At 34.3% G+C, this 27,513-nt stretch overlaps 1 protein-coding gene across 1 annotated transcript in view; it reads right to left on the bottom strand.

Annotated features, from left to right (window-relative positions):
- Positions 1-5,883: 5,883 nt before the first annotated feature.
- The window catches only part of LOC128982074 (protein yellow-like), a 47,398-nt gene continuing 25,768 nt past the window's right edge, over positions 5,884-27,513 (bottom strand). The window contains exons 8-10 of the mRNA XM_054401115.1: positions 10,692-10,802; positions 6,688-6,851; positions 5,884-5,960 (exon numbers count right to left, since the gene is read on the bottom strand). Of these exons, the coding sequence (XP_054257090.1) occupies positions 5,900-5,960; positions 6,688-6,851; positions 10,692-10,802 (336 nt within the window). The 3' untranslated portion in view covers positions 5,884-5,899. The remainder of the gene's footprint in view (positions 5,961-6,687; positions 6,852-10,691; positions 10,803-27,513) is intronic.

The raw sequence follows: 27,513 nt of genomic DNA, 5'->3' as shown, positions 1-27,513 counted from the left end.
TCGGATCATTTTTGCTTGAGTTATCGTGCTAACGGACACATATATATATATATATATATATATATATAAATATATATATATATATATATATATATATATGAAACTGAACGAATGGTGTTTTTGGCCTCTAGGGACCTCAAAACGAAAAAAAAATCTGTCCCGCGTCCAGGTCTTACTATGAGTACTACGGTAATAGCTTATTCCCTATATGGGAAATTCGCTAAAATCGTTATATATATCAGCTTTTTATTACCCTCCCGATTTGACTTCATGTGTTGTTTAATATAAGATTTTAAATAAATTAAAATGATCATTAAATCACCAACATTTTAGTAATTTAATTCTTACAAATAAAAATGCCTCAATTAAAACATACAAAAAATATGTCTAGTAACTATTTGTCTATAAAAATAGTTTATGACTCAATCAAAAACGTATACTTTAAATGTCATAAAGGTATCTTGAACAGCTTTTAAGACAAAAACTTAAAACACAAATAAACTAAATGATAATAATCCTAATAAGGCGCTTTTGAAAAAAGCTATTCATGATTTTTGTTTTATTAAACCCATAATTAGACCCATTAAACATATTTCTAAATTTCTGGTAGTACCCACGGGACACCTTTTATACGCAGTTCTATGTACTGATATTCAATGTTTTAAATATTAGAAGAATACTAAATTCTTCCTTCGTCTTTCGTCATTCATACACAAAAAGATTGACACAGAAGTGCAAAAGTAGGCTAACAATGCAAAATAACGATGTATTTGTTCACTAGTTTACGTCAACCACTAACTTTAAAACAAAATACAACTCTGCATTCGCCGTAAGATACCGTACTGATTGTTCTCTGATATTATTACTACTAAGAGTGAAGTTTAGACTGTAAAACCCATCCAAACATAAAAGAAAGCATTGAGTAAGCACTAAGTAGAACTGGATATGATATAAAACTCATTCTAAAGAATATTCGAGAAATAAGGACGAAAAGTCTACTCAATTTTTCCAAGTCAATGGCACCATCTTAAAAGTCTCGGGTTCAACGATCCAGCGTCGAAGGACATTTTATACCAGATGACTCGCCAAAGACGTTTAAATACAATATGTAACAATTCATACCACTGAGCTATAATTCTAACTGGAGGTAGCACTGAATGTCAAAGATGCGTGTCGCCAGCCGCCATGTTTGCGTGAGGTGTGAGTTATAAGAAGCCATATTATTGCTATGGCTATTATTATACTTGGCTTAAAATACCTACTTTGTATGGTCGCCATTTCAAAGAAAATTATTAAAGTATTAAAAGTATTCAAGTATGACAAAAATACTCACTGCTATACCAACCTAGTTATAAGAAGCCATGTTATTGCTATGGTAAGAAAACTTACTGCTATACCAACCTAACAAAATCAGCGACTCGCTTTTGACAGACTTCTGCCATGGCAGTGCTACCTCCAGTTATAATTTTAGCTCAGTGATTCATACACAACAATGAAGTTTGTTGGTCTTTGAGGGGACTGGCCCTATTAGAGGGGGCGTAACATGTTATATGTTGTCGAGTTTGAGATGAGGGGGTAATTTGGCACAAGGGGGACAAATTGGCGAGTTATTGCGCCATTGTAAAGGATTCTCTGAGCAATTGTGGAAAAGGATGTTTGAGAATTTAAATTTTTGAATAGTATGGTGCAAATTTTACCGGATTTTCCTGGATACTACGACTTTTTAGGTTAACATTTTAAGGGAGATTTCCTCAAAAAAACCCTATAAAATATTATTTTGAAGGTTTTACAAGATGGCGTAAAATATCACTGTAAAATTTTATTTTATCAAAGTAAACCATCAAAATTATCTTAAAAACATCGGTTTGAGATATTCAACAATATAAATTCAACGATATTTGCTAATAAACGAAAGACGTGCTTATTCAAATGTTCTGATGTTGAAGTAGTAATGTTTTCCTAGTTTTCGAATAAGTTATTCGTGTTTTATTTTTAACATAGAACAGATGATTTAGATAATGCTTTTTGCACTCCAGTATGTCTACTGTAGTACAACACGAGTCAAAGTATTTTCGCGCACCCACAACGTTACGTTTATGCAGAATTTGTATACAGTATATACAAAAGGACGTATCAGTTGTGCTTTGTTCAAAATACATCCTGTAACTTTTAATTATTATGCTATTAAGACGTAGAAATTTTACAAGGGATTATAAAACGTAGATGAAATAGACAATCTTTCGAAAAAGATATTTTTTATTATGGTTTCATTAGGCGTTTATTACTGATTTACTGTTCTCCCGAACAAATTCTCAAATGATTTCTTAAAAATGGGAAATAATACAACCTGGTAAAGAAATTTTAAGCAAATATTTATTACTTGATTTGGGAATACATCTATATAAAACCCAGTCTCGAATAAAAAAAACTAGCCCTCTAAAGTTAGAAGTTTACTAAGGAACGTTAGAAGGTTTTATAAGGAACGGTGTCATTACTAAAACAACGTTTAAAATTCACTTCCTTTACGTAAACGTCTCTGGTGTTAAACGTCGCACTATTTTGTGAACCTCAAAGGATGTGAAATTGAAAGCCAACACTCATAAACAAACAGCTGACAGTTTCAACAATGGGATGTTAAATCAGCTGTTGTATTGTTGCCAGTCATTCACTCTGCCTGCGGTGCCTCTTGGCGGTCATCTCATCAAACTGAGCCCAGAGGCTCTTTGTAGAGCATTAGCCTTCAACTAGTCTTCTGAAGTTCGTCAAGATTATGTTGGTAGCGCTGGGCATTGTTTAACATTTATGTTTCAAGCCTTGTAACCAAGTTAAGGAAATAAGTGATTCATGGAAACACAATTCTTTTGATTCCGGTGGGATTCCGGAATTGAACGATTTGAAAATTCTTTTCCACCCTGTTGATCCTAGAAGCATTAACTATATAGTCAATGCTAGAAGGGCATGCTAAATTATACAGAATTTTGGTTCACTGAGAAACGGATTTTTAATTCATCCAAGCAAAATTATTTTTGTTACACAGTTAAAACGTCCAGACTGTCAACGTTTTTACTTTAGGTTTACTTTCATATTGCCATTAAAAAAACTATCCGTAGTTGAACTTTAATCTTAATGGCTTTGAATTACACAAAATAAGTGTCCAATTGAAATGGTACTTAAAAGGACATGAACCTAAGAAAAGTATTCTGCTTAGATTTATCAAGCGAAATTGCATTAAGCTAAACGAGTACACTATTAGGAGATTTTTTTTCATTTAAAGAATGCCTACCAAATTAACTTTTGGCACGTCAATAAAACATGATCATTTAGAATGGTAAATAAAATATTTAAAACATGTTTGATAAAACCTTGGACGATTAAAAAACTCCAGAATTTTATATTGATGCATCACCACAGAACCTTTTTAAGATTCAATTGACGTCGTCCCAGCAAAAAATCGCCAAATTAATCCGTTACCTCCACTTCTTGTACACGTTTTTCCACAAATATTACAACAGAAATTGTATGCATAATAAACATAAACAAATTACATCACTGGCCGGAATATCTATACTAATAGCCGTAACAGCTTGTTTGGACTTTTTTTACAGTTCCATTTAAGTATGCTTAATGTCAAATAACGTTTACGTTAGGACCAGTGACATCATTTGTTTATGATTATGATCCATACGGTTTCTGTTCTAATATTCGCGTGTTTTCCCATCATTCCTTTTCACGAAACCAAGCAACAAAGTCATACAGAATACTTTGCATAATTCATCATCCCAAGCTGCACAAGATCAAGAACCGTCGCTCCAGGAGGTCCTGACGCCCTTGACTTCCTTGAACTTGACAGTTGCCACCGCCGTGGCGGGGGGCGGCGCCCACCTCTGCCCTGCTTGGCTCTTCGCCAGCCTAGAACATTCACCCTGGAGTCTGCGGAAACTAGGGCGCTGAGTCACAGGAAGCAGCTTGTGGGAAATGTACAGGTTGAGAGGCCTACGCCTAGAGAAGATGTAGAGAATACGAATGGTTCAGAATGAACCATTCTGTTATAAACCATTATGTTTGTGGAGTTCCCCAAGGATCGGGTTTGGGTCAGTAATATTCATCATAGGATCTTAGTTATTGAGGAATTTTTGCAGCAAACAAATAGAGAATTGAGACGTAACTTATACAACGTAACAAATTCAGAGTTTAACTTCTTCTGGTAGAGATTCAAATAATCATTTCCACCTCTTTGAATTATTGACTATCATTACTCAGTATTTCGTAATGCCACTACAGCAGTAAGTATATTTATGCTACTTACTGTAAATTGAATAGGAAGTATTGGGGCTAGGTGAGTAGCGCTATGCAGAAGCAATTGATGTAGAGAAAATCATAGGGCTATAGAGGTCAATACTCCTAGAACAGTTCTTGTGTGATCATCGCCGAATGAAACGTCACGAGAGAGAGAGAGAGAGTAAGAAGTGAGTTCAAAACGTTACAGCTAGATTCTTTTTAACTCGACTTAACCCAGTGAATAGGTTTGAGAAACCCTTACTAAGAGAATAGGGTGACTATTAGTGGAATCATCACGTGAAAATTAGATCCGACAATCTTTCAAACATTATGGAAAATCTTTCGTATCACCCTCTATTCGAAAATATTTATCCAAGCAAAATCTCTATCTACACAGATTCAAATTAGCAATGATTTACAACTAATCGTGAAACTCCTGACAAAAATTATCCCATAAATCCTACAACACCAGAAGCTGTTATTAACCATCTATCCGCAGAATTCGCGCTTCGAGCGTTTAATCCCCGATAACCCGGGCAATAACCGTAAACGGGGAGTGGACCGAGTGATGGCCATGGAGTAATAATTGGAAGTGCCAAACGCAGTTCTATGGTGAGATCATAAATACACAAACCGTTAGCGCGTTGGAGGAACTGAACGCAAGTCGGCGCGCCTTGAGTCAGGTATAGCACGATGGCCTGGTTATGTTTTGCATACCTCCTGTTGTTGGAACAGCGCCAGCTGTATTGTTTATGGTTGTTGAACCTGTGTAGAATCGGCATGCGTGTTTGACAATGTTAGAGGTTACTAGGGTTTGTTGATTGAGTTATTACTTGTGGTGTCTTTGGAAGCAAATAATTCTCTTCGGATTTTGTATGGTTCTGTGTGGAATTGGTATTCAAAAATGTTTGGTTAAAATTACCTGTGTTAGTAGACTGAGTTATTCGGGTTTTTATTTCTCTAAGGTTGTGTGCTCTTGTGGAAATGTTCCTCAATAATGAAAACCCGTTAACTATAGTAGAGTATGCCTATGTATTTGGTTGTCGAACCCTTTCAGAATCGGCAAACAAATTCATTTTGAGAGGCTATCTTCACATAAAAATTTATTCTTTTTCTAGCTTTGTTTGTTAATTAATGATGCAATATGACAAAAATAATGTTCACCACACGGGCAAAAAGTGACTTTTATCCCTTGCTTAACCCAGGGTCAAAAAGAGTCACTTTCGGCCCTAGTGTTGAAATATACTATTACTGCTCTTAAATTAATTTTGATACCTTCTCAAATACAACTGACTGTTCTCAACTTCATTTAATGTAAATCTAATACATTTGACTAATTTCAATTACAAAATTGATATGTTCTGAAATAAAAATAAGTGTTTCTCAAATAAAATTGGAAAAGGTAGTGATGTACTTGTTATGTAATTTGATGGAGAACAGAATAGGGAAAACAACACTCTCTGGTTTCACTATTAACATGCATGTTTAAACTTACAATAAATAAATAAACTCATACTTTTATGTAGTTTGTATAAACAATAAAATTACAACATGGATCTGTAATCCATATGATGAAAATGCTACCTCCCTGAGAGTTTTAAGTAAGTCAACATATTGAACATCAAAGGTAGTGAAACTCAATTGCAGATGTATGAGAATTTGCCACAACAGCCGGGTCACATCTGAAAAAGGAAATAATTTATATAAGACTTAAAATAAAATAATGCATAGAATAATGATAACCATAACTAAAAATAGATAACTAAAAACCAAAACCAGCTAAATTTTGATATTGAATTTTACATGTTTTCTACTACACATTCTGTAAGAACTCAGTAAACTCATGGTCACAATATTAATAACCCATTCTGGTCCATCACATCCTTAAGTCCTTAAAACATCATATGCAGAGGCTAAGTTAAAACTTATTGCCAAAGGAAAAATTACAACAGTTCAAATAAGTTACATTAAGAAGAAAATAAAATAAATATAACAATGCCACTGTATTGATTACTTATGAGGCCAACACATAAATTGAATATTGTTTGAATCATGAATTTGAATGTATTATCTATTAAAAAATTTCATCTTCGCCTTAGATGTGTTGGCTTTGTCAATAAATAAATAACAAAATAACAATAATGGTAATATCAACATTGCAATGTCAGATTATAGGGAAATTCATTAGAACTATTGTTCCTCAAAATAAGTTTATAAAAATTGTATAGTAAAATAAATTTTAATAGCCTATTTGTTTATTAAACTATGATTTTATTTTCAAACTATTTGTAGTTCCTCTTGCCAATTTCTCAGCTATAAAATTCTAATTTGGTAGTTTCGCACCGATATACAAAATGAACAACAAAACTTAAAATTAAATAAAATATTTACAAAATGAATCTACCATACCTGGTATTCTTCACAAGTTCAGATAATCTTCCTTTATTAATTCTGTAGTTAACCTCCTCGTTGGGGACCTGATTCAAGTAGAAGTTTTGAAATCGACAGCTCAACGTCCACACATCATCCCCATAGATTTTCAATCCACTTTGAAACTGAAGTCTTTCATCGTCCTAGAAATATCCCGTTAATGTAAATCAGCTTCACAATAAATGTTGGGAGCAAAAAAAAAAATATAGATCCAACACAAACTCTGATGCACGAGTAAGGCTATTTTACAATTTGGCGATGAATTTTATGCGTGGTTGTAAATCACTGTTAGTATATGTTAGGTGTACCATAATCATATTTTTTCCAATGGATTACCGTGAGGGAGAGGGTAATGGCGCAGTCAGAAAATTTTTCAAAATAATAATTATTTTTGATAAGGTAACTTATTGAGGTAGGAAAAAGCCCACTGCGGCCGTCATGGAACAGAAAATTTACGAATGTAAAAATACAAGTATAAAATAATCAAACCATGCCTACTGCTCCATCCTGGGAGAAAACCTTTCTCTCTGGATCCAACCATCCTCAACACATATGAGTCCTAGGACTGACAAAACACAGAATCCAGTCGGTGGTCACTATGTGTTGCTACCCTCCTCCATCGCTTAACTGCTTCCAGCCAATGTCCCCAAAAACTCAGATAAAACCCTCTTGGACTCCCAAAAAAGAGGTGGAAAGTTAGATGAAAAAGACATGAAAAGTTTACATAATCGCTTCTTGGGTTTAAATGACTATGGGAGTAAGAGTAACTATGTAAGATGATTTAGTTACTAATAAAATACATTTACTTTAAAAATGAAAGTTTAAAATTTAAAATCTCATGAGACATGGCTTTAACATCTTGGGATTATCTCAAGGGTAAACTAGTGGAAAGGCTCTAGGTAATTGCACACTATAAAATAAATAATGTTCCACCTGATTGATAAATCAGTATGTTTCGTACCTAGGGCCCAAAATTAGGTTTTGCCGGCTCGAGATAGTTTTTATTTCGAGACGAAGTCGAGAACTTAAAACGATTGAGAGCTGCAAAACCATTTCGGTCCGTGGTACCAACGCTATTTTTCATCACACTATACCCTATTACCACCATTCACCAGAATAATAATGCACACTGATAGCTGCTGATAGTCAACACAACTACAACTTTAAGGTTATGTGAAGAAATAATTTGAGAAATCTGCAAAAATAATAATTAATAGTTGCTAGGCAGCGGTGACAATAAAACAATTCTATTGCAATGCGTTGGATACTGATTTTGTATTGCATTAATGTTTTAAGAAAGTATTCGGGCAGCTGAATTTGCGGCCCTAGAGATGTAACAACCTGCTCGGTCCCCAAATGACGATGACAACTGGCATGGCCAGCAAAAAGTAACTTTCAGCCTCCAATTGGCCAATTAACGTATGTAAAACAGCTAAAAACATCATAGAGTGTTACCAACAGAAAAAAGTATTACCAACAGCCAGACCCGCAATTAGTATTTATGTGATGCGCTATATGGGCCCAAGCGGTAGTTGCGACGAATACCTGTTAATCGCCACCACTGACAATCGCTGCCAACTAAAATTTTGCGACAATCGCTACCAGTTTCTACATGCGGCCGTGAGTCACCACTCCACCACTCTACGTGACGGCATACCTTACTCCCCTCCCTTCACTTACCACCCAAGAATGCCCAAGTCTGCTTTAAGTTCCGAATTTGAGTTGGAACTTAAAACAGACTGTTGATGAACCACGCAGACTAGATCCTAGGTAAGGATTTTTGAAAGTGATGCCCTTAAATAACCAATAAACACCAAGTAACCGTTTGCATGAAATTATTAATCTTTAAAACAACATTCAATTAAAAATGTCATAAGATATATACTCCTTATAAGGAGATGTTATCCAACGGGTACAGACCGGGGAAAACATGACATGAAAAAGTTCGTTGGCAACTACTTTTTTTCATTTTTTTGGTCAGGTAAGTTAATTAGATGGATGTAAATTTTTAAGTAATTTTTTTATGTTTAGCTGATGTAATTTGGTTGTAATGTAACTTAAATTGTACGATGGGGGCTCCCGCCGCGCCGAGCCATGCGGATTCTACCTACAATCTCACTTTTAATAAAGATTAGATATTTAAGTTTGAAGAAGTACAGAAAAGTTCCTAAACTACTTAGAAACACACGGAGTACATTTAAATGTTTATCGTCTTATTTTTTGTATTCATCTAAAAATGAGTATTGTTAGCTCTTTTATACGAATCAATATGACAGTCAGAATATAAAGGAGCATTGTTTTAAGAGTTTCAAAAACGATCTTGTGGCTTTGTCGGCAGGTTTGCTGCGGCGGCGGGTATCACTTTTTATTATTATTGCAGAATATAATGCCACAAGACAATTTTAATGTTGATCTATCCATTCCGTTGATGCATTGCAATGAGTTAATCTCAGGCTTCTGATCTTTCTGATAGCATAAGCAGGCTAGTGTATAAGTTTACAGAGCATTTTATCATAGCCCATTCCATTATCGGGGGAACGAACCTAGCGAATATTTTAGGACCAATTATGCAGTACGGTATTTCCCAAACTAAATTATTTTGCGTACATTCCTTCAAAGTACGTGTGAGGTGAATCATCATACCCACCTAGATCATCTTATGGTAAAAGGTCCAACGGTAAAAGTATTTAACAAAACCATGTATACTGACTAAAAACAAATAGTGTAAGAATCAATATAAAAAACGTTAACTATTGCAATCGACTGTCCTTTGAACTTATCGCTAACTCTCCTTTGGATCGGAACTAGCTAATTCTGGTACTAACTATGAAGTAGCCGTGATCATAGTATGACACAGTCTCGGCACTCCCCCTCCCCCTCCACCCAACACCCACGAACCCTCTTTCCAAGAACGGGCCGGACTGGTAGCGATTGTCACTGGTAGCGAATGTCACTGGTGGCGATTTACAGGACACCGTTGCGACCCCCCCCCCACACCTACATTGATTTGAATCATAAAATGGAGATAGGTATTTTATGAGCTGCACGCGTATTTGCAATAAAACAAGATAAGGCTCATTGTGTGATTGTTGGTTCACTTTTGATTGTTAATAAAATTACCCGCATATCATAGTAACAACGTAAGCCATCATTAAATATGTACAATAAGGCTATGTTTGACTTAGATACAAACTTATATTTCCAAGGTTACGTTCTTAAAAGTAAAATGGGTTTAGTTGTAAAAATTCTAATAAAAAAATATTTTAATTTATTAAAGATGCAATTAAATTAAAACATTTTAAACTCTAAACAGTCAACACCAATGACTGTTTTTTGTAACATTTTTTCGGAAAATTAGTTTATAACATCATAAAGGTTCATTTTTAGGGTTACAACATTTACTGTACACATAACCATGAGGCCAAAATGATTTTTATTGACTGTGAAAACTACTTATTTTAGGAGCTTTTTGCTGCCCAAAGGTTTTTGCCGCCCTCTTTCTAAACTCACTGCTACTTGATTTTTGGCTTATTTCACTGAAAAGGTGTGTGATATTACAACGTAAAATAACATTCGTTGTCGAAAGTAACTAAAATCATAAGCAAAATGACGGTATTCTTATTTGCTAACCAATTAATAATACATTTCTCGCCCGATTTGACAAATGCAATATTAATAAATGAAAAAATGACATAAAAAATTAATAGCCTACAAATAAATACAGAGAATTTAGTCAGTGATAATATACAAACTGTGGCAGTGATGAGACATGAGTGGGAACCGAAGTGAGGAGGATTCTACTGCCGTGCTATTCCAGTTATTTTCCAAATAGTTGCTTGCGCCCACAACAAAACAAAAAACTCTTGTGCCCCTGGAACCGCGGTACTACCAACAGCAGTATTTTGGTGCAGACTCCGATCATGCTATCGGTTTCCTACAAGAAATTAGACTGGCCCTGTAATGTGCTATATATTTCCTCTGACCTTTGCTACAATGTCCATGTTTTCTTCCTCAAAAGGCAGACGAGAGTTCCAACAACCAATGGCGTTGTCACCCACCAAGGAGTAGAGCATGATGCCACAATCGGACATGTCCTAAAAAAAAAAAACATTTGTGAAAATTATTACAAAACTTATCGACAAGTGTTTCTTATAGTTTAACTCAAATGCCCTAACCCAAAACAGTTGGGCTCAGAGCTGGTACAAGGAACATGCGGATCAGGGTTAAGTCTGCGGCTTGTTGGCGGTGGCGAAGCGTCCATGATTGGCCAAATTGAAAATTGCTTTTGTGTAAATGTGTTCGATTGCTTTTTTTGGAAATAAAGGCAGTGCTCCAATAAAAGAAGACTAGCGTCTAGACTGCCAGTGCAAGTCCGAGGATCGGAGGATCGTGGATCAGATCAGTAGATCACCCCCACCACCGCACCATGTCGTACGCTTCCGAATCATACCGGCGCATCAGCATAGCTTATGTAAATGTTCGCGGAAAATTGTTATCTGTATCACTGTCACTGTCAAAACGTATAATTTGTAGATTAAATTTGAATGAAATATAATTAAACTATCATAACCTAACCAAACTAACCAACTTTGCTGATAATGATAAACTCGAATGAAGGTTTACTAATTGAAAAATAGCTCTGTTCTAAAAATAAAATTATAAATGTCTCAAATTCAATTTTACAATCTTTTAATTATAAAATTAAACTGTCATAACCTAACCAAACCAACCAAACTTGCTGATATGAAAAAAATTGTTGACAAAAAGTTAGTGCTTCCGGTGGGATTCGAACCCGGCACCTTCAGATTGTCAGCCCGACACGCTATCCACTACACCACAAAGGCTCATGATTCAGTTTCGTATCGTTGCAGTAATGGTTGACGTCACGCCATCGGCACTGAGCGGTGGTGGGGGGTTTTTCGATCTGATCCACGATCCTACCGATCCTAGGAGTTGCACTGGCAGTCTAGATGCTTATATAAAAGAAGTGCTTAGCAACCTTTTTCTTTTGGCAGTCTCCTTAAGCACTTCTTTAAAAGGAGCCATTCTTTCAGAGTCTTTGTTTCAGCAAGAATTTGGCAGTAACGAAGATTGCTAAACTAAAAAAGTGACTTTTACTACCAACACTTACTCATAATTAAAACTGACCTAAGATCCTGGTGGGATTACGCTAGTATTTCTTCACAAGGTGCAGGGTATTGTCCACAGATATAACACAATTTTGCTTCACCTGCTGATTTTAACTGTTATTTTGCAGTAAATGATAGTGCCGACTTAACAAGTCATGTTCAACTGTTACTTTTGGTAGCAACCAGTGCTGATCTAAGGTAACAAGCAACATTTACTTTTGCTCTCAACTAGTAATGATTGCAACAGTTAACAAACAGCAGTTCCTTTTTTTCTCAACTAGAAAATGTTAACGTACAACGGTTGACAAGTAACAGTTACTCTTGATCTCAACTGTTTTACAACAATCACCGGTTAATAACTAGGTGCACGCTCATTCTTCCCGTGTGTGGACGAAACGAATGCAGTCAATAAGGCTGAGCTGGTTAGTAAGGCGACTAGACTACACCGAAGTAGTCTGTCTATAGTACTCGCCACCCTAACTTGAGGCAGCCCAATGCCGCTTTAGATATACGGCGTGCAGCCTTGGGCTGCCTCAAGTTAGGGTGTCGAGGACTATAGGTAGGCGCACAATGGATCGAGCAGGCATGGATGCTCAAACAGTGTGTTGTAGAGCAGATAATTTCGAGCTTGCCTGAGGCCTCGGTGCAGATGTGATGAATGTGTGGTCCTAACCTTAAATGACAAGTCAACAAAACACCATGGCTTCTGTTTAACATCCAGAACAGGCTACCATCTAAGAAATATTCAATGTCCAGAGAATTTTGTTTATGCTAAAATTTATCAACTTATTCTTGGTGGGATTAACATTATATTACCTTTGGACTTTATAAAAAAAAAAAAAACTTAGCTGAGAACATCATTAACAACCTCCTGCCTGGAGGGATGAAAATTCCACAACAAGTTTTCAGAAAAATAAAAGACAACTGGTTTTGATAACTCTCTTTATGTCATTAATGAAACTGGAAATCAGAAAATATCTGTAATTTGTTGGATATTTTCAAGTTAAATTAGAAAGAAATCCATATTCACCCCCAACCCCTATAAAACCAGTATGAAAGCCAGTCCACATGGTCTAATCAAGAGGGTTAGTAAAACTCAACCTGATGAGGGAGTGTTTATTGTATTAAACAAAATTACATTAATGGGGAAGCTTTATCCTTAGTCGCATTAGAACTACATCTCGTAATCTGTATTGTAAATTTTCTCCGTATGGTAACTCTAAACAAAAAACCACCTTTCGGTTTATCAAACAATAATAGATGACAAATAGAATTTGTTTTTAGCTTTTTTTAACTTTAGTTAGTATGTGGAATCTGGAAGTTTTCAGACTAAAAAATACAACAAAACTCATATTCACCCCATAACCCTCTATCTATGAAAGCCTGTCCTCATCATTTGACTAGGATGCTTCCACTTTTCATTCTAGAAACGTATTCACTCTCACATCCAGTCTTATAAAAAGTGGAGATTCATCATCAGTTTAATTGCTTTTGATTTCATCCCGGGATACCTTGTTTATTTTTAAAGCCCTTTTTAACACATCCACTAAACCCATGTGATTTTGAGGTTAAAACTCATACAATCCCCTGTGAAAGCATGTTCTCATGGTCCAGCTAGGATGTTTTGTGTAAATAAATTATATTGGATGTGTGTTCACTACATTACTACATACAATCATATTAAAAGGGAATTTATCAACAGTAGTCACTATAATTTTTATGGGATACATTTTTTTCCTATAGACTACCACCATAACCCTTCATCAGAGAATAAAAGACACAATATACTACTTTGTTTTTTAAGCTCTTTTGAACACATACACTAAAACCAAGGGGTTTTTAGGTTCAGAGTATACAGGCTTTTAATTGCAAACACTCATATTTACCCTATACGAATTTGGCATAAACATGTAAACCTACATTTATTCGAACGAGTTCGCAAACCAGCATGATTGGACTATGGGAACGGGGGTTTTGGGGTGAAAATAGGTTTTTCCCATTTTTGACCCTAAAAACGAAAAAAATCCCAATATCTTTCCAAACCATTTTGTAGACTTTAAAAACAAATAATTTAGTATAATGAAGCGTTACTGTGCGAGTAATGGTTACAAATAAAATTCCAAAAAAATGTATATTTTAAAAATTTTCATGTTATTTATATGGAGAATAAGTCAACTGTTGTAGTTTGTTTGTTTATAAATACATTATGATCAAATTTGGAAAATACATTTATTTCTTACTTACTATTAACATTTTACTACAAAAAACACTATTTCACCCTTCCTGTTCCAGCAAACTTAAGTACTTGTTAAACTTATTCTATTTTAATCTTACTAATATTATAAATCTGAAAGTTTGTGAGTTTGTGTGTATGTTTGTGTGTATGTTTGTGTGTATGTGTCTGTATTCACCGAATAGTGGCATCCTTCACAGGCACACGGCCGTACTGTGGCACCTTCAAAAATTGTGGCACCTTTTTCAGGGTGCCACAGCTAATTCGATCATTTTTGAGGTTTTCCAGCATTATTACGTCGTTTAAACATCACATGCCACAATTGAGTATTTTTGAACTCGTTGATGGGAGTTTAAGTAGCGCAGGTACACGCCGAATTGTGGAACACGAAACCATACAGGTAGCTAGCGCGCCTCGCGCCGTCCGCCGGAACTATAACTTTCCTAATGCTACGTTGCCAATTCTCGCGCCAGCTTACACTCTAAATAGTGGCACCATGCCACAATTCAGTATATATCAACAGTGTGTGTACAGGATGCCACTTAATGAGTTGTAGCGCTTGATCAGTGTTTAGAACAGTGCAACAAGCAACTAATAAACTAATAATACTGTACTGCCACGTACTATAAAACAATTTAAGTACCATAAATAATATACTTTTGCTCCGAGTGGTGAACAATGTTTTACATTAAAAATAATTTGTGTTGTAAATAATTATTTAAATTGTTTTTATGCCACCATTAAAAATGTATTTTTGTTTACAAACATAAATTGGTAACGTAGTTACTTTGTATCAATTGAATGTTTACATTGAAACAATAACAATGTTTTAGGTTAGAACACTATATAAGTTGTCCTATGCTGCAATTTTTTATCTTACAAACTATTTCGTGCTGACATCTGTTTTATTAACATTCTAGTCATGTTGACAAAAATTTTACAATTACATTTCTGAATCACTCAGTAGAGGTAATTATTATTATTTTTTATTATTATTTTTTTATCATTTTATTTAATTTACAATCTATTCAAAAAAAGTAGAACAATAAGCAAATGTGATAAAATTTAAACACAGTAGTTAGTCCTTATCCAACAATAAAGCTAACAAACAATCTTTGCATATTGGCACAAAGTTTAAAGTCCATAAATCTCTAAAAACGACTACTTAGGTCAAAACATGGCATCTTTTCAATCTATATATACAGTTGCTGTTGTTCAACAAATTCAAAGCGAGGTAGTTGGTATGGTACTCTAACTTATTTAAGTATTTGGCACTTAACCTTGAAATTTCTTCTTTGATCGTTGGGGTTCGACTGTCTCTATGGAGCACTTCGTTGTTAACGAACCATGGTGCCTGAAGAATGTGTCTAAGAACAAGAACTTTAGATTGGAATCTTTGGATGATGTTCAAATTGGATTCACTGGATGTCCCCCACAGTTGGATACCATACGTCCACACTGGTTTTAGAATGGTTTTATATAAAAGCAATTTATTTTCTGTTGTTAATTTAGAATTTTGATTTAATAGGCAAGAAAGAGGTAAATTTCGATGCAACATTGCTGAAAGTTATGTTTTGCTTCTCACTCTCAGAGTATTCCAAAGACATCTAATGTTTCAATCCATGTTCAAATGTTATTATGAGGTAAACATATAACCGAATCAATTAAAGTACGGTACTTAAATTAAAATACATATTATTACTAGGGTTGCTTTCAAAGAGGTGAAAGCCAGTTGAGCGGGAAAAATGTGATTTGATATTTGTATAAGTAACTAAATGTAAAAACTCAATAGATGTACTAATGCTGGTTTTATTGGTTAAAATTATAATAATTCAAATTTGTTTTACTACATCTTGTTATTTAGATACCTCTTCCAGAAGTGCATTATGGTAGTTTTGACCAGGAAAATATTACAGTAGTTGGAATCTGATATTAACATCCAAAAAGGGCATTAAAGTATAAAAAAGAGAACGGAAATTTAACATCCAAATTTAACTGTAGCCCACAACAAAAACATTGAGCTTCATTTTTCACCCTTACAATCGGTTAAAGTATTGGAGTATAAAAAAACGTAATTATTAAAAAAAAAAACTAGTATTAAAGTATAACAACAGGAGGGGAAATTTGACATTTAAATTCAACTGTGCAACATAAACATTGGTCTTCATTTCAACCCTTGCAATCGGTTAAGCTCAGCTTTCTTTGCTGGAAATAATTTTTGATTGTTAATACCAAGTATTCTTGATATGATGGAGGATATTTTTGTAATGTAACTAGATTGTACGTCTTCTACCATTATTAGGACGATTTAGAGACAGCATTTTAATATTGTTCTTAATAATGGCCATTGGATACAGAAGATTTTGATGAAAAAGGCTTGCTACAAATTTAACATGGGGATGGAATGTCTGTAAGTTGTATTGATAGTCAAAGATAAAACATAGGCCTACGAAAAGCTTAGGGCTATTTTAATGTGAGACTCAAATGTAAAACACCTTTAAAATACTAAAATGAACTGAATTATCAATTATATATTTCAATGTGTAAAAATGTAAAAAATTCAAAAAGACTTACTTATTGAACAACAAAATAAGATGGCTGAAATGTAGGCCTAAACATAAGTAATAAGTAAACATCGCATTCAGCTGATTTAAGTGAAAACAGAATAACAATAAGAAGGGAAGACATGTCTTAAATATACAATGTAGATAATATGATTAGAAATTCGTAGCCTACTTCTGGACAGGCCTAGTCAATTATCCATACTGTGGATAAAAGTGTACTTCTATTAGCCCAGGTAATTAATTATTTACTTATTACGGTTGTAACTGGACGTATGTATAGTCCGTGGCTTGGCAATCAAATAACAGTATTTAAATAGGATAGGCTACTGTTATCAACTTTTGAAATTACTGGATTGTTACCAAATTACTGTTTCACAAAATACAGATTCCATTTTCAACCGAGCCATTAAAATGAGGATTTGCCGAACAATTATTAATATTACAGAATAGTATTTAATGCTATACAACTTTTCACATTTCATAAATTATATGTTAGTTTTGCTATGGTCAAAGGTCCAAATCCAAAAATGTTCTTTTCATTTGGTTTTTATGTAGTAATTTGCTAGAATCATTGACTTTATATCAAGTCAATGCTAGAATACTGTAGATGGCTTGTTAAGACCATAACGCAAGCATTTTTCAAATCGTTTACCCGTTTAACCAAATATTCCAAAAGATAAAAATTATATGGTGCAACACAAATAAACAACCCGATCACCTATCTAAAACCTACACTTTACCTCCCTAATCCAACCTTACTTTAAAACACTTAATGTAGTCACGAATACTCATAAACCCCGACCTACCTTCACCTACCACCTACCACATGCCTAAATTAGATCAGTGTTCAATCTGCGTTTTAAGTGTAATAACTTACTGCACCGTCGATGTAATTCAACATAATATAACCTGTGTGGTATTATCGGATTAAGTATCGATTTCGATGCGGTTAGATATATCGACTATTTTTTATCAGAATTTATTTTACAATCGGTTCAAATATGAGGACAATAAGTAAAACATATATCAAAACAATGTCAGGAAACATTAAACAAGCACCTGTTCATCAACAAGCCTTGCCAAAAATTGGAACAATAATTTAAATATTTACAGAAATCTGTAGCTTAGGTCCAGCACATGCACAACACTTTATAATCTGGTAATGCACTGACTATTGTCCAGCAGATGAACAGTAAGACTGTTCGAAATCCTGATTTCTAACAATGGCTGTTTCTAATCAGCCAGCAACACAAATAGGTTCCGAGGAAAATAGTCACAGGTCCGTATCCCTCCGCTCCTTGTTAAATATTGGAAATTTTAAGTTCGATTTAAATTGCATTAGCATTATCTAATTGAAATTTGTTTGTTTAAAAACCATCTCACTATCAGTCTAATTAATTTTGTTAAGTTTGGCTGAAATGCGTTCAGCCGTTATTGAGTGATGTTTCTCTATTTGTTGCATTGAAGTTGATCCCAAAGAGCTTCGCTCGCTCCGCATTGACAGTAGCTGCTTAAATATTATTTTCTCTTTGTACCATTTTTTACAGCCAAAATGTCGTGTTATTTTCAATAATGTTACCAAACCAGTGCGCTAAAGTCCGTAATATAGGCAGGTGCAAATAATTTGTCAAGGTGGGTACCATTTTAGACAAAGTTTCTATGTTTGGATTTTATTAGACACGATAAGAGCAGATATTTCTACATAAATATTTGATATGTGTAGTATAATATGATAAAATATAGGAAAAAGTGGTGAAAAAGGCATACACCAACCCGTGCAAGTGATATAAGATAGTTCAATAAGAAATAATTTAAGAATTGCTGTGATAAAAGGACTTTCCACTGATTTCGTAATGGGACGTTATATTGCAAAACATGACATGATAAAGAAGGAAATCAATTTTAAAATCTGAAAATAACATTGCAAATACTTATTTGGTAGAATTCAGTAACTCCCAATAAATGTGTGTTGTTTGAAATACAATTTAAAAATGAACAGCTGTTTCATTAAAAAGTATTATTCACATGGCCAAAATGTAAACAGCTCTGTGGAGGGATCTTTAAAGGCTTCTGGGGCAGAGTCCTAAGGGATTTTGATTAGTCTTTCTTTTGATACCTAACTCATCTACAGACCAAGACGTTTCTTTGGACACCCCTACCAAGTTTGGGTCTCTAAATCAAACGTACAAAAATAGTATATTTCGTATCTAGGGCCGAAAGTGAGGTTTTGCCGACTCGAGATCGGGTTTTTAGTTCGAGACGAATTCGAGAACGTGAAGCGATCGAGAGCTGCAAACACATTTTGGCTCGTGGTACGAACGCTATTTTTCACCCAAGTATGTTTTGCAATATTACGTCCCTCTTATTTATGTGAAATATTTTGAGGAATCAGCAAAATCAAAAATAACAATAAATAGTTATCTAGTCAGCTGTGACAAAAAACAAGTCTATTGCAATGCCATGGATACAGCTTGTGCATTTAATATACATTAATGTTTTAAGTAAATAGGCGAACAAGTGATTTTGCGGCCCTAGGGATGTAAACCCCTGCTCGGTCCCCATATGACGATGACAGCTGGCATGGCCAGCAAAACGTAGCTTTCAGCCACCAATATAAACCAGCTAAATGTATGTAAAACAGCTAAAAACATCATAGTGAGGTGAAAAATTCGTTACGCATACTTTTACATTACCATGAATTAATTATATGCATACAGAAAAAACGGAGTCATACTTATTGCGTATTTTAATGTAAACTAGTGGCTTGTAGGGACATAGTCCCTAAAAAGCTTAAACGGAAAAGGAATTATTGTTGGAATATTTAAACAAACTCAGAATCAAATTATCTATATGTCAGGATAGGCCTAGATATCCCACTGCATATCTTTTGTGCAAAAAAAACAAAACAGTTTGTTGTTTGTCTTTGTTTGCTTTTGTTGATAACGTTATGTTCAATAAAGAATTTGAATGATTCCAGAGGTTTAACTGCTAAAGGCAGCAAACATGTTTATGAATAAATATTGGTTTATTAAGGTAGCTTTGGTTTTTTGGTTAATGCTGATAACAAGGCTTCCCCGATTGAAATACAGTATTGGAAATTGTCTTCGTCAAATAAGAAAAGGCAAAAAATGGTGTGTTGAGATACCCTACCCAGTTATTATTTCTAAGTCTATGCTCATTTTGTAAAGGTTTAACAAAATTATTCTCAAGTAAAGGCATCCCATTGACAGAACTTGGACCTAAATTTGTTTGTGATCAACATTAAAAACCACTATTAGCCTAGTGTAAGTATATGTGGTGTTAATCCTCCTAAAGGTGCGATTGATTTACATATTCTACCAAAAAAGGGCCTAGTCAACGTCTAATTACTAACTATTTTGCGGCTAGTTAGGGTTCCATTACCCAGTTATCGAAACTAATCACGACATAAATATTTTTGGTTCGTTTAAATACCTGTACGAACCTACTTCATCTCTATTCCCAAATTGTTTTCTAAGAGTAACCGTTGAGGTTATTCCACTTCATAAAAAATATTGATTAAACACTACAATAAATCTCAAATATAAATGTTAGTAAATTAAAAAAAAAATTGGAATAAATCTTTTACATATGTTTTGAAATAAAAACAAAGAAGATCTTCTTTTAATCTTGAATCGTTTCTTAAATCTTGAAAACAATTTATTTCAACTTTGACATAACTAAAAAGTCTTGATTATTAAAGGTAACGTTATCCCTTTATATAGTTGGTTTTATATAGTATACATTACATTGCAGAATTGACTGGCAAATGAGTAATCCAAATGTAAGCTTACTTGCTAATGATAAAATCACGATCAGCTGGATTGAAGTAAACAAAAATCAGCAGTAAATGCCTTCTAATGCTATTCTTATGGAGAACATTGTACGTTATATCTAATTTTGTGTTAAGATTTTGGGAATTTCACTATTTTTCCCGCCGTCACGGGATAAAGACCTTTAATTTGAGCCCTCTCACGTCGTTCTACGACTTCCCAGTCGCCCACAATTTTGACGCAAATAATCGGCTTACGTAATTAATATATAGATAGAATAGATTTCTTGTATATTCCCATGAAACTGATAATGTACCCAGCACATTAAGGCCTTTATTCCAAGTATCTCAATTCGTAAACCATACATACAATGTGACGATAAAATATCAACAAAATAGCATGTAGTTTTATGTAATCCTCACGACATTTCATTTGGTCCATTGACTTTAAATCCAATAATTGTAAAAATTATTGGAGCTTTGAAAAAAACTTCATATAAAATCCTTACACTAATAAAATACGACGTCATGAGCGCGAGAAATGAGCTACAGCGGCTAGGGCATAGCCACATGAATACAGAACGGAATGAAGGAACTAGAACGGAGAACTGGCAACAGCGCACGCAAGAAGTAGGGGGGGGCGCACACACCGCTCAAGCACTACAACGCATTAGTGGCATCCTGTCCACACACTGGTGATATATACCGATTTGTGGCATGGTGCCACAATTTAAAAACTGGAATGTTAGATGTTAAAATGGAGTGTTCATTAAAAATATCGATGCAGACATGTCTCTACCACCTTCCTTCATCCACTGGTGGCCGCAGGTTGAAAGATGCCACAATTAGGTGTTTGCGAGTATTCGGTAAAACCCCGTACGTGTGTTTGTGTGTGTGTTTGTTGCTCAATCACGCATAAACTACTGGACGGATTGGGTTGAAATTTGGCATGATGATAGCTCACATTCCCGATTAACATTAAAGCATATTCTTATCTCAAAAACCCTTTCGGGCTCCGCCCCAGTGGCTCTGTAGTTCCCCATGTTAATCTTATGATTTTTCATATTTAAAAGGAATTAATGAATCTTAACAGCTGTTTCAATTAAACAAGTTGGTTCTGTTCTATGATGTGCAATAGCATAAAAGTTACAAGGATTACCAACAGGGTGCAGCACTATTAATTTTTGACAACGGCTAATTTCCAACCAAAAGGTGAGTGAGCGTAGCGAACGAACTTCAACCTGGAGGCGAGTTAGCGTAGCGAACGAGCTAACCTGAAGGCAAGTGAGCGCAGCGAACGAACTTCAACCAGGACGTGAATGAGCCATGCGAATACTTATGAAGTTAAACGGGGCGAAGCCCGCGGGTACAGCTAGTAGGAAATAAATGTGATATTTTTATTGAGGCATTTTAGTGTAAATCCAATCAGGCAAATGGAAATTCGCTCAGTCTGCAGGTTTGCTGCGACGGAGTTATTTACTATTTTCTCCGCATCCCTTCATTGGACAATAAATGCCATGAAATACAAATTTGTATTTTAAGCTCTTTTTATATAATTCACATAATCCTATGGAATTTTGATTATTTTACAGTCAAAAAGCAAAAAACCAATATTCACCCCATACAACCCCTTATTAAACATGATCAGAAACACACATTACAAGCTCATGTGAACATGGTGGCAGGTGAACAAGACGGTAAAACTATTAAGAATATACGTTATAAAGCGGACACCTAATAGCACATAGTGTTAGCTACAGCACTAACGCTGCCTACGAGTGCGGCCCTAACTATGTGACGGTAATACAACTGCCACTTATTAATCTAATTTCTATATGATTCCCTTATTCCACAGAACTGAAGCTGAGCAAATAATCTGATACCTAAAACTTCATTGTATTCATATGGATTCAAGTGTCTTAAGGAATTGATATAATTTGGGGCATAGACAATATAGACTGTCAAATAAAGCTTCCGGCGCCCACCGCTAGGAGTGCCGTGTAGTTACTGCACACACCGCTGCAGGCAAGGAGCGCAGGAGCCGTATGCTACCAGCAGACGCTGCAGCGGTGTGCGCTGTAGCTACAAGACACTCCTAGCGGTGGGCGCCGGAACATATGCTATAGTGATGAGCAATTGCGAGATGTTTGAACAATCGAAATGTTCCCTCTCGAGATGTTCCGCTGACATATGAATTAGCCCTTATGTCACTCCGTCATGGCAACAGAAATAGAAAATTATTTTAAAGTAGCCTAATGGGTAAAGGTAAATAATACTGTTAACATTGCATTAATGAGAACCTTCTGTCTCGTTATAAACATTTTGATTTCAATACAAACATTTTATTTGTAAAATATATCGTCTTGTCAATAGTTATTATTGAGTGGTATTAAGTTCCGTAGATAAAGTAAGTAATATATCCATGAACCTTCCTTGGTTTTGAAGTAAGATATACCTCTTATTGGGGGTCAATCCCCGGCAGATACAATAAAAATTAGATGATAATAAATATCTCGTTAAAAAGAATCTCGCTAAGGACTTCTTGCCTCTCGGTTTCTCTTAGACGAATGCGAGATACGAGAGAAGCCGTGCTGAAACGAAACAATCGTGACGAAAATCTCGATAAAACCTCTTGGTAAGAACCTCTCGCTAAACAAAAATACAATCAAAACGTCTCGAGAGGTTGAAACAATCAAAACGTTTCGTTTGTAATATCTCGCAATCACGCATCACTAATAAGCTAACCGCAGCACCAGGGTTGCCACCCGTCCCGATTCTGCCGGGACAGTCCCGATTTCAGTTCCTTATGCCCGTATTTAAGCCTATGATAATCCGGGGAGAGGGAGGCCATGTCCTGATTTTCCCCTAACCTAAGGTGGCAACCCTGCGCAGCACTGCTGCCGGTCTATATTCATTCTACTTGTCTATGATTGGGGGCACGACTACAGGAAACCTGATGTCAAAGTCTGGACTCGAGATGAAAACTCTTACACTTTTTGCATTACATGTTTTCTCTACATTATGGCTTGTCATCACCGCTCTATTATAGTGAATAGTTTTAAAATGTTTTCAAACCATTGCATATCCTGCCATGTGCAAGATAAGGGGACAGTAATACGGTTTTTGATTACGAGAAACATATCCGATGCCGACAGCCATTGTCAGATGACAAAAAAACCAAATCCATCCTATATACAAATTTTCACGGTCATTTTTAATTCCCAATTCTTAAAAACACATTGCGAAGCGTACGCCTACATGTCAGTTACAGAGCTTAAAGTTCGGAAGTTGTGTGTCATTTTGTTCTCAAGGGATGTTAGTAATTGGCCAGGAGCCTTTTGTGGCGTACAAAGAAACTACGGATTTTGATTTGATTTATACGCAAAAAGAGCCCTTACTTAAAAAAACCCTTGTAACTTCAAAATTATAGGTTCTTGCCTAATATATGCTTTAAGTTTAAGTATTTGGCCATTATTGATAACATTAAACATAAATTAGAGTTTTTTTAGTTGTTGTTCTAATAATAATTCAAGTAGGCCCTAATGATTTGTTTCTGAATAAAATGTTAGGCTGTTTTTCATAGCCTACCGGATACTTGCAAAGCCAAAGATATATATATATATTGTTGAGATAAATAATTTTAACATTATTCATTTAAAATTATTATATATATATATATATTTTTTTTTGTTTGTATTATCAACTCTTTTGTTGCCTTTGAGTTTAGAAAAAAAGAAGTTTTTTTTATATCAAGAAGGTCTTTGAGTTGTATAGAAAAAGAGAAGTAAAAATGGCCGTGGTAATGAGAGGTTAAGTAGTTGTTTTGCTGTGTAAATTGTAACATTAAAAAAGTGTGTTTTCAATAAATAAGATATTTGGGAAATGTAATGTGTTATTAAAAAGCCCAGCACAGCACAGACTAAAAATTCACAGGTCATGGGCCCAGGTACGCCTGCAGAAGCAGAAAAGTAAAAACGTACCGGTAAAATCAGAAACATGGCAGCAAGTGGAAATGGCGACAATGTGGAAAAGTTGAGTGACTCTGAGTCGTACAAATATTGGCAATTTCAGACAACAGTACTATTCAAAGCCCAAGGTAATTATGATATTGTTGAAGGTAAATATGAATGTGACACAATTACAGACGAAAAGGAAAGAAAAGAATGGTTAAGAAAAGATGCCCTAGCTCAGAAAATAATAGTCACCTCAGTAGACAAACACTATTTAGTTCATATTTTAAATGAAACAACATCTCATGGAATGTACAGTAAATTATGTAGCTTGTTTGACAGAGAGACCGAACAACAAAAATGTTCTCTATTGCAAGAATTTTTTAATTACAAATATGATGTTGGCCAAAGTATGACCCATTTTTTGTCTAACCTACAGAACATGGCTTTTAAATTAAAATCCTTTGAATCAAAATATTGATGATGATATGCTAATATCAAAGATCCTTTCATCATTACCAGAGTAGTTTAAGCATTTCTTAACTGCTTGGGACTCCACTTCAAAAGATGAAAAATCCCTAACTAACCTAACAACTAGGTTATATCTACAACACGAAACAACACGTATGTCCAACAAGAATCACAAGAACAAGAATCACGGTTTAAAACTGATAGTGGTCATGATATGTCATTTGCTTTTAAAACTGGAACAGAAAAATTTCCAAGATTAAATAGAGGTGGTAATAATGATAGGCCTAGTACCAGTAGGCCTAGTAGCTACCAGCAACCTAAGTCAAGTTACCGACCTGGAGCAAACTTAAATTTCAATCAGCGATCAAACACTGGAAATGTAAATAGTCTTAATGTAGGTAATCGCAAATGCTTTATTTGTGAGAAAGTAGGACACTTTGCAAACTCATGTCCTAACAAAAGTAAGAATCAGAGTACTGGTAGAAGTTTGTAAAATATGCAAGAAAACAAACCATGAGGACAAAGACTGTTATTTTAGATCAACTAATAAATTTTCAAATGACAAAAGTAAATTGTCGTTCTTAACCTACTCAGATTTTAACCCTAGTAGCACAAATATGTATTTTATAAATATTTTTTATATTTAAAGTTGTATTTGATAGAACCTCGAATAAAATATATATATAATATATATTCAAAAATAGTTTGATATATTCAAATATATATTTAAAATATTACCAAAAAGTAATGCAAAATATAAATGAAATATAAGTTTTGAATATATAAAATAGATTCATAATATATATTGATAAAACAAGTATAGAATCTATAATATACATATTTTATATGTATATTTTTCCTATTAAATATGTTAACAAAATTATGTGTTGAGAATATTTTAAATATATATATAAAATATTTTTGAAACTATAATATATATTTTAATTGTTTATAAATATATTTTGAAACACGTCAGATATTTTTTATTACTAAAATAATATTATACTTGAAGAATATATAGCCTATAATCTTTTATAATTAGCAAATAAATAATTTGCATCTTTTTGTTTTTTATAGTGTCTATCAATTTATACATGCATTTTTTGTATGATAATTGCTATTGTGAAAGCGTTAAAATTAAGTTAATAATAATACGTACTCTGAATGGTGTCACTCTATCATACACGTAAAGAAAAAAATAGCATATAGTTAAGAGGCAGTATACATGTTCGACAGCTACATTTGGGTCAAACGAAAAAAAGTGTTGATGGGTTTTATTTTTTTAATTGCAATATGTGACAATGAATGTGATTATAGAAATCTCGAATAATTGGCTAGAAAAGAGTGCTAGTGACTGGCGACCTTTTAAGAAACTAATTACGGTTGTATATGATGTTCTAAAAATAATTATTTGATTTACATATGCCATAAATTACATAATATTAGTCATAGTATTTAAATTAATTTTTGTAGTTTACTGTATTTGTATTCGTGGAGACTACTCACTATTCACTACAGCACTATTCAACTCAACTACTTGATGCCAAAACATATTAACAGAATCATATTATACTGTAGTATCAAAAATATTTCAAGTATTGCAACCATTGCAACTGAGGGCCACTCTTTCACCATTTGAAAACTAATGCTAACAACAGTCACAAGTAGCTCAGAGGTAAGGTAGGAGGCTCATATGTCGAAGGACCCAGGTTCGAGACCCACCCGGGCTAAACAAATTGTATCCAGTAATTTTTTCAAAATTTGTTTTTATGAACTATTTAATCAATTTACTCAACTGATAATTGTGTTTTTCATACTAAATCTTTATTATTTTGTGTTTTTATGTTTAGGCCCCGCATGGGATGTTTGGAAGAGATATTAAATACATTTTTTATTTAAATATTATTCACTAAAATATATTATTGGAACATATTTTTTAATATTTAATAGATTCAAAAACATATTTTTTATATATTTAATATATTTTAAATATTATATAAAATTGACATTAATACACACTTGAGATATATAAAATAGATTTTAAATACATTTATTCATATGTATTTAATACTAGCAGAGTACCCGTCCTTCGTACGGGGTTGGAATATAAGTATGAAAAGCTCATTGCAGTTATACTCAAGCTTTGCGTTTGCAATAAGGGAGGACACAGTTTGATAAAATTTGCTTTTTTAAATTTACAGTATTCTATGGTATTACACATCTACCATAGCCATAATGTTCTACCACTTCACCTAAACAATAGAGAAAAATAAATTATCAATAATTCGCAAAATATCACAAATTATTCATGAAATGAAAAACATAAAAATAACTGTAAACAATCCTACTTTGACAGTTCCCTTTGCGAATTAGGTTTTTTTTCTGCTTAGTTCAAATTAGCTGTTTTCATAAATGCAAAAAAATATATAGTGCTGCACCCTGTTGGTAAATCTTATAACTTTGTAATGCTTTTCCATGTCATAGAACCAACTTTTTTATTTAAAACAGCTGACTTAATTCTTTAATTCACTTTAAATATGAATACTCATAAGGGTAACATGGGGAATTACAGAGCCACTGGGGCGGAGCCCGAAAGGATTCTTGAGATAAGAATATGCCTATATGTTAATCGGGAATGTAAGCTATCATCATACCAAATTTCAGCCCA

This window comes from Macrosteles quadrilineatus, unplaced genomic scaffold, assembly GCF_028750875.1.
Source record: "Macrosteles quadrilineatus isolate MER2022 unplaced genomic scaffold, UCM_ALF_1.0 Scaffold_103__1_contigs__length_361171, whole genome shotgun sequence".
Classification (NCBI taxonomy): domain Eukaryota; kingdom Metazoa; phylum Arthropoda; class Insecta; order Hemiptera; family Cicadellidae; genus Macrosteles; species Macrosteles quadrilineatus.
Note: the sequence above shows the minus strand (reverse complement) of the source record. Positions and strands in the feature narration are given on the sequence as shown.